The 15,582-nt window shown below is 38.7% G+C and overlaps 1 protein-coding gene across 1 annotated transcript; it reads right to left on the bottom strand.

Annotated features, from left to right (window-relative positions):
- Positions 1-2,849: 2,849 nt before the first annotated feature.
- On the bottom strand, positions 2,850-12,553 carry LOC149085129 (univin-like). Its single transcript, XM_089233926.1, has 2 exons — positions 11,982-12,553; positions 2,850-3,875 (listed from the first exon to the last, which is right to left on the bottom strand). Exons 1-2 carry the CDS (start codon positions 12,358-12,360, stop codon positions 3,058-3,060), a joined length of 1,197 nt encoding a protein of 398 aa, XP_089090052.1. The 5' UTR covers positions 12,361-12,553; the 3' UTR covers positions 2,850-3,057.
- Between the last annotated feature and the right edge of the window lie 3,029 nt (positions 12,554-15,582).

Genomic DNA, 15,582 nt, shown 5'->3' with positions numbered 1-15,582 from the left:
GTTGATTTTTGTTGTTTAACATTGTAGAATTTGCAACACCGGTTGCCTGAGATAAAGCCAGTCTGGGTTCCCCACTAAAAATTTTCGTATTGGGTCCCCGCTACTGGATGTGGGGCCCTGGATTTTATTCGTTGTTAAAATGTATTACTCTGGCCCATAAAGATCTGGGAATTGGGTCCTGGGTCCTTGGTTGAGTGGCTCTGGGTTTTTATTCGTTGTTAAAATGAATACAAATGAAAAATTTTCGTGGCCCTCATGGGGTATGTCCTACAAGTTTGCAGGTCGGGGCCCCCATGGAAAAGTTGACAGGTATCATTTCGGAGGTCCCTGGATGAATCTCACTGATTTTTGTTGTTTAATATTGTAAAATGTGCAACAACGGTAGCCCGAGATAAATCCAGTTTGGGGGCCCCCCACTAAATATCTGCGTATTGGGTGCCTGGATTTTATTCCTTGTGAAATTAATAAAAATGAAAATTTTTCGTGGTCCTCACAGGGGTGATGTCTGAGAATCCATGTTTGGGCCCCATGGAAAATTTGACAGGTTTCGTTTCGGGGCCCCCTGGATGAATCTCATTGATTTTTGTTGTTTAATATTGTAGAATTTGCATCCGCGGAAGCCCGAGATAAATCCAGTCTGGGTTTCCCACTAAAAATTTTCGCATTGAGTGCGTCCCCGCTACTGGATGTGGGGGGCCCTGGATTTTATTCATCGGTAAAATGAATACGAATGAAAGTTTTTCGTGGCCGTCACGGGTGTATGTCCGCCAAGTTTCCAGGTCACCCCCCCGTGGAAAAGTTGACAGGTATCATTCCGGGTGTCCCTGGATGAATCTCTCCCTCACTGATTTTTCTTCTTTAACATTGTAAAATGTGCAACAACGGTAGCTCGAGATAAAGCCAGTCTGAGGCCCCACTAAAAGTATGCGAATTAGGTCCCGGATAACTGGTTGGGGACCCTGGATATTATTCGTTGGTAAAATGAATACAAAAGAAAATACTTCGTAGCCCTCACAGGGGGGGATGTCCGACATGCTTCCAAGCCGGGGGGGGGGGGGCATGTGTAGTAGTTAACAGGTTTCATTTTTGGGGCTCTGGATGAATCGCATTGTTTTTTGTTGTTTTACACTGTAAAATTTGCAACAGTGGTAGCCCGAGATAAATCCAGTCTGGACCCCCGCCAAAATTCTGCAAATTGGGTCCCGGGTCCTTGATTGTGGCCCTAGAATTTATTTGTTGGTAAAATGAAAACGAGTGAAAATTTTTCGAGGTTCAGCAGGGGTCCAGTCTGGGGACCCTCGTGGTACTTGATGAATCACATTTGCTTTTTGTTGCTTTATTAACGTAAAATTCGTCAGTAAGCTGGTGCTTTCACATGTCACTTTTCATAACACTCAGATGAAGTAGGACGAAATAAGCAATATATGTTGTGAAGAGATAAAGGGGAGGGGGGAATTGGCCGTCAAAGTAGGTGGGGGGGGGGCAGAGCTCCCGAGTAATAATATAATATTAGTCAATTAATAATAAAATATGTGATTCATGATGTGAAAATGTGTGATTGACGTTGTGTAACCCTTAAATGCTTTCGATGGATTTATTGTTTATTTTATTGTTTATTTCGAATTTATTGTTTAATGTTTATTGCATGTCAAAATGCTCTTAAAAATGAAAATTATTTAACAATTAATTAATCAATTAAATTAATCAATTAACCCAAATTTATTCATTTGCATTAATTAGTTAATTAATTAATTAGGGTCAATATCTTTACTAGGAACATTTGAGTTAGGTGCCCTTACGCATGCCTCAAGTCTTAACTTGAAGAAAGTATCATTAAAACCATTAAAAACAGTTAAAAATGAAGGTATATGAGTATACCTCTGGAGCGAAAAGGATAAATCGCCACTTAAAAAACGTTGGTTTTTGACAAAACTGCACCAGAACCAAGGTTGATCTACATCCAAGATTGTAACCAAGGAGCCCGCGTGTAAAGACAACACTGGCTAGAATTCAGAGTTATGCTTATTCTATAGCCATGTGGGTCGCGGCGATTTTAGTTTCTCCAAGTGGCCGCGCTGTTGCATCATCTGCTGATGCCATACTTTGATCATTTGAGTCGCACCACGGTCATTTTCTGCACACGAGGGCTAATTAGACCGGGATCTACAATTTATTGCCGATTCCGAACGGCAGGCTTGTTTTTCTTATACTCGTCGAGGGGTTGGTACGCTGACCCCTTGATGGGGGACTCCCTGCGGTAGCAATGTTTTCTGTGGTCATGTCGCCGTTTCTGTTGCACCCCTGGACGAACCGGGTATCGAACTCGCGACACCTCTGCACATCCTTTGGTACTTTAGGCGAGTATCTTATCGACCTGGGCTACCGCGCCCGACGCCATCCTTAGATCAGACTATTGTTGGTAGGTACATTGTTCTTTTTTTCTTTACAATGAGGTATTGAACATTGAATATTTGAATCTATGTTTTTGTAACGCTGGCCGGCCTAAGTACCGTTCCGAAACTAAAAACATATTGTGGAGGAAAACGCATTATCCGAACACGTTTGGATAGGCATTGAAAAACAAAAATGAGTAAGAGGCATCAGGTAATTATCTGAATGAGAGATATATGTGAATGATACAGCGTAGATGTTTAAACATGGGCGGAGATACGGGGGGGGGGGAGCATTGCATCTCAGCGGCAAAGGTGGAGTCCGCTGATCTAATGTTTATATCAATTGACATCATCATCATCGTGCCCCCCCCCCAGACTTCCAAGTCTATTTCCGCCTATGTGTTTAAATATGTAATAATGAAAACAACTAGCAGTAAAATGGACGACAAAAGTGTTGCATGATATCTGGATATTTAATTTAGAATGAGTTAAGATGGAGATAACACACAAACATAAACACATCTGTGATTTACACAAATATTCACAAGACATACAGAACAACGTCAACGTCATATGCGTTTTCAACATGCACTTACACAATGAACCGAATAGTGACGGTAAATAAAGTTTTTTTAACCGTTTTTTCGAATACCCGAGAGGAAATTTACGTGCAAGCGCATTCTTTAACAATCATGCCCTTTTGTTTCGTTAGGACTAAGTTGGGCGGAAAATTGTCATCGTAATGCAGCATAGTCATAGATTTGAACTTTTTCGGAGCACAACATGGATTCGGTACTCTGTGATTTTTCCTATGCAAGATGCTCTGCATCAACGCATGAGTGTTCGCAAAATTCTTTGTTTCACTCTGGCATTTCCCTTTGCAGTAGAACGTTTCGAACTTTGTTGGCTGAATGATCCAGTCCCAGCCCAGGTCATCGAAAGACAGCCTCAAAGCCCTACGACAACACATTTTGGTACGGAATCCTTGAGTACAGTCTAAAGACGTATCGTTAGAGAAATCATATGGAATAGGATTCGAGCGTTTCACTCGATTCGGAGATTCGGAGACTAGAATATCCAAGATAGCTGGATCTTGACTTTTTGCATAGGTGGTATCGTCGTTTGCCCCAGAGACTGAACAGTTCAGCATTTCGACGGCTAGAACTAGCTTCAAATCTGTCAGTTCGTTAGTCCACGTTCGAATGCTGTCTGATATGTCGACGTTAGCGAGATATGAAAAATTTGACTGAACCGCATGGGCAATGACTAGATCAAGAGATGCATTGGATGACGGTGAGTTGTTTATCACTTTGTATATGAGTATTTTCGGTTGTGAACCCGTTTGAAATCCTTTGATTTTCAATTTTGCCGATTTCAGAGACACTTTAGATCCACTAAACTGCGAGGTGAGGTCCAGTGGAAACAGTAACTTCTGACGAATAATTCCACTTCCATCATATAGCTTTCGGCTTTCAGGCGTACCTATAAAGAACGAAACAAAAGCCATTTATTTTTCAAATTATGATTCGAGATTAATAAAAATCAACATGAGCAAAAACTTCTGAGAGAAACAAACACTTAGTAGAAGGTAAAACCGTCGTTCTGATAAACTATTTACGGCTCTGATTTTTCCGTATGGGTAACCTCATTGGTAAACCCCTGACACACCCGAAGGTATGCAGGATTCTTTCGTAAATCAGACGCTGCAGTCCTGCCCGGTATGATACTTAGCAGGGCGAAACGGAAATTATCTCCGAGTGGAGTGCTAAAGAGGTCTGATTCGGCGGGGGGGGGGGGGGGGTGCCACTCCTCTTAATGTCCGTCGTGTGGTTTTTATTATCGATGCAGATCTATAACCTTCAACCGCAGGGCTTAGCGCTACAGAACAGTAGTGCCAAGCTGAAGCTTCATCCTACACTCAAGGGCAAAATACCCAACAGTAAGGTAAAACTAACCTATCTCACGACGGTCTTCTGCATGGGTGAGGGCGGTATTCACCGACATAGTTTAAGCTATAGCCACAATTTTTTGATAAGAGACCGACACGGATTGGTTAAATTCAGGGTTTTAACCAATCTATGTTGATCTCTCATCCAAAAATTGTAACTACAGGTTTAAACCATGTCGGTGAATACGGCCCTAAGTGAGGCATTCACATAGTTCCCCACAAATTTAAGTCACATACATTCTCTGACAAACGGAAATCTCTTCAACATCCATCTTTGAGACTCCCTAACGCCTTTGTAGGCAGGGCTCCCTAAAGTAAAACTCAAACCCTACCCTTTCTCACAACACACCAACTTTCACGACACCCATTACAACCGAGAATATATTGCCGTAAATTTGGTGTGAATAATTGTAGCCAAAGAGGCAATAAAAAAAATTAGTTACTTTTAAAACTGCCCAATTACGGTGGCCATGCTATTTCCTCAACACAGATCCGGTAAGTGTTTTCATTCATGAATATTTCATGAGCGGAAAAAAAAGTGAACTAACATCTTCCAAAATGAACTGAAAGATGTATTTGAGATGAAGCCAGAAAAAAAAATGCGTGCATGTAATATATTATTGAAATAACTTGAAAAGCATCGTTGCACCTTGGTTGCATTTATACTTAAAAATAGTATTTAAACCCTGAAAGTGAGAGCGGGAAAAAGGGTATAAATAAAAATTATGGTTATATATATATATATATATATACGCTGCTTTAATGGATTCATTTTTTTTCACTCGATCGTTGTGTTTTTTTACTCATTAGCAGTTATTATCAACGAAATCTTTATTTATGACAACCTGTTCGAGCAGTTGAACGTGTTACTCGTTATTGCATCTTCCGTAAGCAATCTCGCAACTTTTTTATTTTACTAATCTACGTCATGATCAATCCAAAAAGATTTACTTTTAATAAATCTCCATAGATGGCGCAATAATCCTCTTCTAAAACACCGGTTTCCCGAAAATTCGAAACTTATTGCAATAATATGTACCTTCATAATTTCATACCCTTCAAACTAGGGTTAGCAGACTTCGTTCTTTTTTATGTCATTTTAAGCGTCCTCCTACGTTTAGGAAAATTCGCCCTTGTGTTCTCCTTTTGAAGTTTCCGGATTATTTTCCTTTTTTTTCTGAAAATTTTTTTTCACTCTGAAACATTCACACTCTTTATTAATATGATTTATTATGATATGTTTTATGAGTCTTTTTTTTCCGCACATGTTTACACGTTTTGACCAATGACCATCGTAATCACCAGAATAATAAAACCCAAGTTGCCTCTAAGCACTGCACATACTATTCTAACCATGGCCCAGCTTGTTTCGAGATAATGTGAAAAAGAAAGTCCGAAAAACAACTTTGGAAGAAAAAACCACAACATCCATTTTGAGAATGGCATTTTGTGCTCACCAACAAAAATTGCCATGTGCTAAAGTGGGGGAGGGAATGTTACCTCTTCCATTCAGAAATAAAGAAAATTGGATTCAAACAACACTCAATGCCGTTTCTTTGGCAAAGAAGCAACTCTCCCCAAGGAAAAAAATAACTTCTGAGGGTAAAGCTTAACAAGCCTATATAAAAGATTCCAGAAATGCTAATAAATGTAACAAAAGACGAGGTTGCTGACCAAAGAAAACCTCTCGTCATGATCCAAGCAAAGCAATAAAACTGGTCAGACGGTGAACCAATTCATTATAAGCGAAGGGAGAAAAATCGTTATTTGCCCCCCCCCCTTTTCTCAGCGGTGCACGCAGGCGTCCTCCTTTCGCAGTTTTCGAATCTGTTAACCCCATTTTCACCCCAAGGGAATTTGATATGACTAACTTGGGAATTATTTTTTGCACATATATTTATTGAAAAATCCAAAGAAACCAGAAGATCTAGCTTGAACTGTGAGGCGCCTAGGTGTGGTGGGCAGAATTGATTTTTCGCGTGAAAAGAAACGAAACAAAAAGGTGTTGATCCTTTGCAGTAAAATATCACCGACAATAGAAAACAGAACTGGTTCGTGGTGAGTTGCAATGTATCTCTGATTACAATACAGTTACAATGTTTCAGTCCAGCAAAATTTTCATACTACTTTATCTTGGAATAAAATAAAGTGACACTCTTGGTGCTGCCATCTATCAGACAATATTTTAAATCAATAAAAACCATGAAAAAATCGAATGATTTCGTTGTTACTGTAATTAGTGCTCGCACGTGGTGACAAACCGAGGAATCTTCGTATCTTAGAAACAGCATTGTTTTAGATTAATGTCCTCAAAATTGGTGATATCGCTCCCCCAGGGGAGCAAGCATGGATCACGAGGGCAGTAGAAGCTACAGGTAAAGTATGAAATCACATCAGCTGGACCTAATATCAGGGGTGCTCTGAGATAAAAACAAAAATTCTCGGAAAGAGATGGTTAGGACCTATGAGTTCAGCCGAATCTGTTTTAGATGAAATACGAGATAAGATAGAACGGGAGTTAAATACTATAGGGCGAGGTTCTTAATCTTTTGTATTCCATGGACCCTATATGCCAATAACAAAGTGTTAGGTGGGCTCCCAGCTCCGCGCAAATAAAACGAAGGATACGGACCCCTTTACAAAATAATATAGTATGTAGAAGAGTAAAAACAATGAATTGATTTCCACGTGAACCGACTGAAATCTTTCCAAGGACCCTAAGGTGTTCGTAGATCCGTGGTTAAGAACTCCTACCATAGGGAGTTTCTCTCAAACTGGGTAATTGATGAATAGAATCGCTCATGGTGCCCATAACGGTGAAATTAACATGACTCTGGGATCCATTAACAAGTACGGTGATCCATTTCATTTTTTTTTTTCATTTTTTATACCAAAAACTTAATAGGAAATCCATATAAAAGAGCCCAATTAAAGTCTTTTTGGGAAGGTGGAGGGGCAGCGGAACCACCAAATATCCTGGCCTATGGGCATAACCATATTTAGAGGTACGCAACGCATTCAAATTTTCGGTTAAAAAAAATTGAAGTCTGCTACATATTTAACATTAAGTTGAGTTGAGCACGGTGGCATAAAATATTTTACTGTACGGTGATGACGTAAGCGACCTAATTACTGACCTGGTTATTCGGAATGCTCATAGATATAGGGATGGGTTTATCTGAGGTGGTAGAAGAATTCAAATAAGAAATTTAGATAACATATTCAAGTCCAGCATTCTTTCATGGTCTTACGTAAATCTACCAGCAGCTAATCAATACGTTTAACAAAAATATAGACTGTGCCTGCAGATTAACACTTCCTTCGATATGAGTAGTCATCGATTCCTCGAAAATTATTACCGTAAAAAATGCACGTATAAACCGTGTGAACCCTGACACCTATGTGCATGATAACACCAGTCACATATAGAAACCCGAAGACATAAGGACCAGCTGTTGGAATATCGAAACAATGATTCCTCTCAAAATAAGACTTAAATTTCCAGTTTTCCTTCTCACTGCTGCAAACCTGTAAAACCTCAAGAATTCATTTTATTTATTTATTTACTTATATTATTCTCCCGAGTTGGCGACGACGACAACGTCTGTCGCCTCAGCATTCATGGCATCCAAGGTCACAGAGTTTGGCTGCCGGTGTGACACACACACACACACACACACACACATACACACTGATTACTAAGAGGATCGCTGAGGGGGTATTCAGTATATCGAGCCATCAGTAACAATGCGTTGTGAGTAGAGATTCTATTGACGCAACGTTGTGTAACGCCCGTTAGGAACGATGATAAGAAGTCATGAGGGTAAAAATTTTTTTAGCACTGTATGTCACACAAGATCGCGTGGAATTTCATGAATGTGTCTCATTTTTTGCCCTGTTTTTTTTTTTTTGTGCCTCACAACATTTGGCTCTAAAACAAAAAAAAAATTATTTTGTTTCTTTAAAACCACCAACTCACATGTGTTTTGGGAGAAATATCACAGAATATGAAACCGTAAACACGGAAATCAAATTCCAAAAAAAAAAAAAAAAAAAAATTATGGCAAATGAATATTTTTTTAATTGCTAAATTAATAATGATTAATTAATTTGAACTTGAAAATTATATTTTAGTATCTATATAATGATATCTTAGTATCCTTACAATAAATATGAGAATTGAAAGTCCAGCTACACGGTTTCATATTAACATTCATATACAGTATATATGAATAAATAATGTTTCAATTATATCAAACTAATTTAATTATAATTAACATAATTGGGATAAAACTAATATTTAATCAAAAATATCCATATTAAAAATCTATAACCACCACTGATTCGACTAATTATATATTTCTATCGTATTATATTCTCGAGAAAAAGTGTTGATAAAATGAAAAAACGCTTAAAAAATGAATTATTTTTTATTTTATATCCAAAAACAGTTAAAAAACTGGATGAATCGAAACTCTTCCATTTACAATAGTTTTTCTTAGATTTATAATATGTAACTTTTCATGAAAAAGACGCCTTTGAAAATAGTGATACCTGGGTTAACGAAGATTTCGAAGGTTTCGAAATTACATTCGCAAGCCGGAATTTTCGTTATCCGAAACGTGATTTCCAATAGATTATTATGGAAAACGTTTAATTCGTCCCAGGTGTTCCCCAAAGTTTAAAGATGAGTTTCATAAAACACTGAAGAAGCACAAAAAAGAAATAATAATAATAAAACCTGACCAATGACTGAAACTGACTAAAGTCAAGATTATGAGTCATTATCTAAAATTGGATACATGGGAATTTACTAGAAGATGAGAAACTGAAGATCTTTTCATCTTCCACCATGCACACAATCGGTATCCCCATTAATTTCTGATTTGAGCAGCTCATTTCTGGACTCGATTATGTACGGGCTCGAGTGACTGCAATTCTGATGATGATCGGCGTGGAAATTCAGGTAGGTCACACGGTGGCTGTGTTAGGTTAGAATATGCATCCATATCAATAAAAATGTTCGTTAGCTAAATCCATATTCGTTAGCCGAGGCCGTAAAATTGCGGAAAAAATCTTCATTAGCCGAAAACTTCATAAGCCGAGGCGTTCGTTAGCCAAGGTATCACTGTACTCTCAAATTAAAGGTTATTCTCCCCCGTATCGTAATCCTTAATAAATTTTACAGATGTATAACAATCGATGTATTAAATGGAATTTATTTTTATTCACTCGTTTGGGTATTGATGATAACAATCTCTATTCGCTGTATTAACATAAAATATTCAATGAAGTAAAAAAAAAGCTAAATCCTTTTAACGCTTTTGGATAGCGTAACCACAGACATCTGCTCCGGTCGAAGTGTTCTTTTTGTGGTCAGGGATGGGATGCGGATAGATGTTGTTATCCTTATTAGACTCAAAAACCACAGATAGTCATATGCTTTATGGATGCTCATCCTCCCGGAAATGATACCGTATTAAATTTGCATTCACTTTCTATTAACCCCCCAGAGGCCAGACAATCCGATAATTATACGCAAACATCTGAAGTGGTTATCCTTAAAATAGAATAGCAGCTGCTATGGGGTTTTATAGTCTTTTTATGCGGTTTTGTGAATAAAGGAGAAAAATAAAAATAAAAAATCATATACTACATTATTAATGTCGGCCGGCGAGGCTTTGAAATGTCAGTTAGAATGTGTTGACTCTTTAACGGAGTCTGTGTTATGAAAACAGACGTTTTGAAAATCTCTCCGTTTAACAAAAGCTTTTACTCATATTTCAAATTTAGTATCATTTATTTATACCAAATTTTAAGATGAGGATTACGTCATTTCTCAACGACGAAAAGGATGATAAAGGAGAACGCTGGCAAGTGAATGTGTGAATGGATCGTTTCCAATGTTTATGGCATTCCACTCCTCTCCCTTGTGTTTATACATTCGCTACTTGAGAGAAGATGGAAGAAATATATGTGTATAAATAATAAAGAGAGAGAAAGAGAAAATATATTTTTTGAAAAGTCGTATTTTTTTTTAGTGTGGAATTCTTCAAGAAAAAGTAACTCGAGAGAAGAATTCTTAAAACATTCTTTAAGTTACGTGCCTACGGAACTACAGCGTTTCAGACATTGCGCTCTGGACTATTGTGGTTAAGATGGAAACAAAGTAGAAAATTTTGGTTCTCAATATATAAAGAACTTCCTCACTAAATTATATCGATTTTAAAAGATAAATATCCGCTATAAATTAAACCAATTTACTACGGCGTCTATTTTACCCCATACTTCACAATTTTCCGAGAGAGACATTTCAAATAATTTAAAATTAATTTATAGAGTTTCCGGTTAAATGCACCTAAAAGAAACATCCGATAAGAAAACGGTACTTTTTGTGGTTCTGTTTTCGATGAAGACTCATGTGGTGTATGATAATTACAATTCTAATTCTTACGCATTTGTTTGTTTTTCTGAATGAAAACAAAACTGATGACGCGATAAAAAATTAAATATTCATTTCGGCAACGAGAAAATCATTAAACCATTGAAAAAAACAATTATTTGTCTTTAAAATGTCCATTCAATTTCTCATAACAGAATAAAGAACAATCCTAAGTTGAAAACTACATGCGTCATAATTGAAACTACTTATATATTCCATTTCCTAACAACAATTTTATTTACATAATGAATCTCAATCGTGGTGGATTTCACGTGGAATATACTATAAAACATAATGAAATTCCAAAATTTCGAGAAACATTTTCTTATACGTAAGTTTACGCATCCTCCTCGTTATTGACGTTTTCAGCTAAAGATGAATTGATTTTTAAATGAATTCAACTATTTGTAACCTCAGAGTTATAAAAATGGAGAGTTTTTAAGGAAAAATACACAAAGGAAAATACACAAATATCTCTCGAGATGTTTTCGATCGAAACATCTCGTTTTCACTTTTTCCCACGCAACTGTCAGTACAGTAATCGATCGACAGTGAAATTGGCGCGATTCGGCGTCAAATACCTCACAAACCGTTACGATTAATGGCGGGAAATATAACTTGGTTCACGTGGGATGGATCAGACATACACAAATACGGTTGTTGAACAATAAGAGATTATATTCAAATATATCGTCAATAATAACTGATATTTTTTTTGCTTTATAGTGGGAATAAAATATTTTTATATCAATGTATACACGGAATTTTGAGAAAAAAAATATATGCAGAAAAACCTCCCTGAGAGAGAGAAGATAGTATAGAAAAAATTGTTTCCATATATATATATATATATATATGTAGGGTGTCTCAGGGAGGTTTCACTGTATTTTTCTGTGTACATACCTCGCATATGTGAGCATTTTAGCCTGTGAAATGATTTTCGATTCCAATCTACAATATCTACAATGACTTACCTATCGGTATTTTCCACCCAATAAATATTCGCTCATCTACATACAGTAGAACCTCTCGATAATGGGCAAATATAATTGGGCAAATATAATAGGCTCGATAATTTAAGCAACCGAAAGTTTTGTCCGCTAATGAAGAGTGTCCATTATGGGAGGTTCTATTGTAGATATAATCATGCACGGGATTGCGTTATTTTACGGATTTGTTTGCAGGAAAGCAAACTCACCTTTAGCCGAGAAGCTATAGATCCTCTCCACACTGTGCTTTTTCCTGTTCGTCGAGCTATCATCGTCCTCGTCATCATCTTCATCCTCTTCTTGGACACTTCTCTTGTAAAGTTCGAGCATAGCCTCCATCTTCTCGGAAGAAATCACCGCACGTGATACGTCCGGGACTCTGGTCAGCCCCAAATCGGCGAGAATACGTTGCTTGATGGCATCTAGAATCTTACTGTCCTCTCGACGTTGTCCAAAGGTGATGGGTTCCTCTCCAGTTGAAAAACGGATGGTCGGCAGCATCTCGGCTACAGCAACTAAAGACACGAACACCATAGACGTGATGCAAACCACCCGTGGTTGGATAAGCACTGACCATCGTCTATGCATGCTGGCCGGACACTAGTTACGATACGGTCACGAGCCCATCAGACGAATTCAAACCGAACACTCGGAAGTGATTTATTTATTTGGTTCGAGAGAGAGAGAGGTAGATTATATAGGTAGATAATATTGTCGTCAGTCCGACCAAACATCACTCGAAAGGATGCAATGCTCCTTCTGTTTGGGTCAGAGCCCCGCTCGCAAGTTTTAAACCGAGTGCTTCGTTTGTCAAAGAAACGATCGTAGCGCCCACGAGCGGCACAAATGCTCGAATCGTGTGTACGGCGTAATAATAAGTCATGTCATCGTCATGAGCGCGAAAGCCGCGCGCGCGCGCGAGAGAGAGTGTCTCTCTTTCTCGTTTTTTCCCCCCCTCTTTCAGCGCAAAAATGAAGTTTCGGAAATTCCCGCGAAATGAACACGTCATCCAGGTTTGCCATCGACGGTGAAATCTTGCTGAAGTTTGGCGACCGATTTCCGAAATGGTCCAGAGGAAAAATAACGTACAGTGGTCTGAATAAGTTCGAGGTTCCGGATAATCCGAGGTCAGTGCCGTCTTAACGCATGGGCCCACCCGGGGGTGAAAAATGAGGGGTAGTTGAATTTTTCGAGAATTTGCCAGGTAGGGCCTCGATGAAATCACTTTGCCGGGGGCCCCATGATGCTCTTAAGACGGCCCTGTCCGAGGTGCTGGGAATTTTTTCAAAATTCCTTCTCAAAAATTGTAGCTTCCGGTTTTTCGCAGAGAATGCATTTTTTTTTTTCATTTTTACTATGAATGTGAGTAATATCGGTTTGAATGGGACTTGACAGGTACTAAAGGGGGTCTTGATCGCTAAATCAGGGCCACCCTTAGGAGTGTGTGACAGGTGCGGTCGCACCGGCCGGGGGGCCCCAAAGGCCTTCCCGCAATTACAGTAATAATAATTTCTTACATAAATTCTGAATTTTCATCCATTCTGGAATTCTGAATTTTCATCCATTCTGGAATTCTGAATTTTCATCCATTCTGGAATTCTGAATTTTCATCCATTCTGGAATTCTGAATTTTCATCCATTCTGGAATTCTGAATTTTCATCCATTCTGGAATTATGAATTTTCATTCATTCTGGAATTATGAATTTTTACAATTCTGGAAAAATCTGCATTTTCATCTAGAATGAAATGATTCTATTTCTTAATTCTGAATTCTTATTCTATTCGCATAAATTCTGAAAATTTCCATCAGTTCTGGAACTAAACTTCCATCATTTTTGAAATTTTAAATTTTCATCAATTCTGGAATTATTTTTTTCACTTATTCTGAATTTTTCTGGATGCGGGAATTATTTCTTTCATTTATTCTGAATTGCCATAGGTGTGCTGCCTGTAATTATTTACTCCACTTATTCTGAATTTTCATGGCTGCTGTGTACTCTTATTACTTTCTACTTTCACTCATAGGCAGAGATAGACTTTAAAGTATGGAGAAGGGGGCGGGCAGCATGGTGATGGTCAATTCATATATACGCATATACATTACATCAATCGGCTCCAACTTTTGCGCTGGGGGTGGGGGGGGGGGGACATTGCTCCCCTCCGTATCTCCGCCCATGCTTTCACTTATTCTGAATTTTCATGGATGTTGCTATTATCTCTGTCAATCATTCTTCTTATTTTCAAATCATGGATTCTGAATTTCCATTAGTAAAAAAATATTTTGGGGTTGCTTTACACCAGCATTTCTTAACCTTTTTCGCCCAAGGCCCCTTTTAAACCTTATTTTCGTCGCGGCCCCCTTTGTTTTATCTGCTCTCCCTCAATCAAGGAACTAGTTCCATTTTACTTATATAATTGATATTTTGAGCGAATTTTGATATTGAAAAAAATTTTGTGAGTAAGATTGACCCCCATCCCCGATTCAGTGAGGTTTTTGTAGGGAGGAGGCTTCTATGCAGTGGCGTCTCAACACCATGGCCCTCGAGAAAAAAGATGCCCCGGAGTCCTTTTACTTTAGCTGGAAGTAACAGCTTACGTATTTCCTTACTCTCGCAAATCATTGTACATTATCATGTAGGACCAGCACTTCCTAGAGATAGAAGGCCTCCGCAGTCTGCTTGTGACGTCAGTAAGCAGTCCATTTTCCCTCAGAATATTCAGGGAAAAAAAATTCCCTGCTCGTGCCAGTATCATCGTTGTGAGGAAAAGAAATGATCGGGTTCAGAATTGGTGATTTCTATGCCCCACATCCATATACTACGCGGTATTTGTGAGCCAATCAGGAAGATTCTACGCTAAAATAAGAAGAAACGAAATAGGATGCTGTGTTTCAAAATGTGGCAAACTTGCTAGGTAGTCTGAATGACGTTTATGGCAAACACTGCAGAGGCCTTCTATCTCTACTGGTAGGACCCACTACTGACATCAGGTTCAGGGTCGTGCCTGGATGAGGCCCTTGTGTGAAGATGGTCCTGGTTGTATGCAGGGTCATTTTAACAGCATTGGGGGGGGGGGGGCTACCTGGCAGGAAATACACGTATACAAATATTTACATACTTATTTTCGAAGAAAATAGTATCGTATCTATCGGGGGTGGGGGTCCTATTATGTATTCAAGGCCCCGGGCTGTGTCTGGATAGGAGCATGTGTTAAGATGGCCTTGGCTATATGGGCAGTTTTGCTTCATTCTAAAAGTGTAGTCACACTTCACTTTTTTTTTCCTGCCATATTTTCACTTGAAGCTTCATTTCTCTAAATCTAAATTTTTTCAGAGCGCTTTGCGGCCCCCTTAACAGCCCGTCATGGCTCCCTTTCAACTTGATTTTTACCCTTGCCCCCCTTGGAGTATCTCAGGACCACAAGAGGGGCGATATGGCCCCAGTTTGAGAAACACTGCTTTACACGACTTTTTAGGTGGTGCAAACTAGCCCCAGTTTTGCTCAGAACGTAACCATCAAATTATTATCGATCAGATAATGAAAAATAATTTAAACGACAGTTAGAGTTTCTGCATACAAATGAACATCATTTACTTCCTAATTAAATCTTATTTTGATCATTTGATCATTTTTGTCGCACCACGGTCATTTTCTGCACACGAGGGCTAATTAGACCGGGACCTACAACTTATTGCCGATTCCGAACGGCAGGCTTGTTTTTTTTTATACTCATCGAGAGGTTGGTGCGCTTTCCCCTCGATGGGGGAACTCCCTGCGGTAGTAATTTTTTGCTGCGGTCAAGTCGCCGTT

Source organism: Pholcus phalangioides, unplaced genomic scaffold (assembly GCF_987345545.1).
Source record: "Pholcus phalangioides strain wild (caught in Gottingen) unplaced genomic scaffold, Ppha-v1.0 ptg000007l_1, whole genome shotgun sequence".
Classification (NCBI taxonomy): domain Eukaryota; kingdom Metazoa; phylum Arthropoda; class Arachnida; order Araneae; family Pholcidae; genus Pholcus; species Pholcus phalangioides.
This window is presented reverse-complemented; position numbering and strand designations above follow the sequence as displayed.

What these genes read in the sequence shown, in the direction of transcription:
- LOC149085129 (XM_089233926.1), bottom strand. Translation starts at nt 12,360, where the DNA reads ATGCATAGACGATGGTCAGTGCTTATCCAACCACGGGTGGTTTGCATC. An exon ending in CTATAGCTTCTCGGCTAAAG is followed by an intron (nt 3,876 to 11,981) that starts GTGAGTTTGCTT and finishes CGTTCTTTATAG; the next exon opens with GTACGCCTGAAAGCCGAAAG.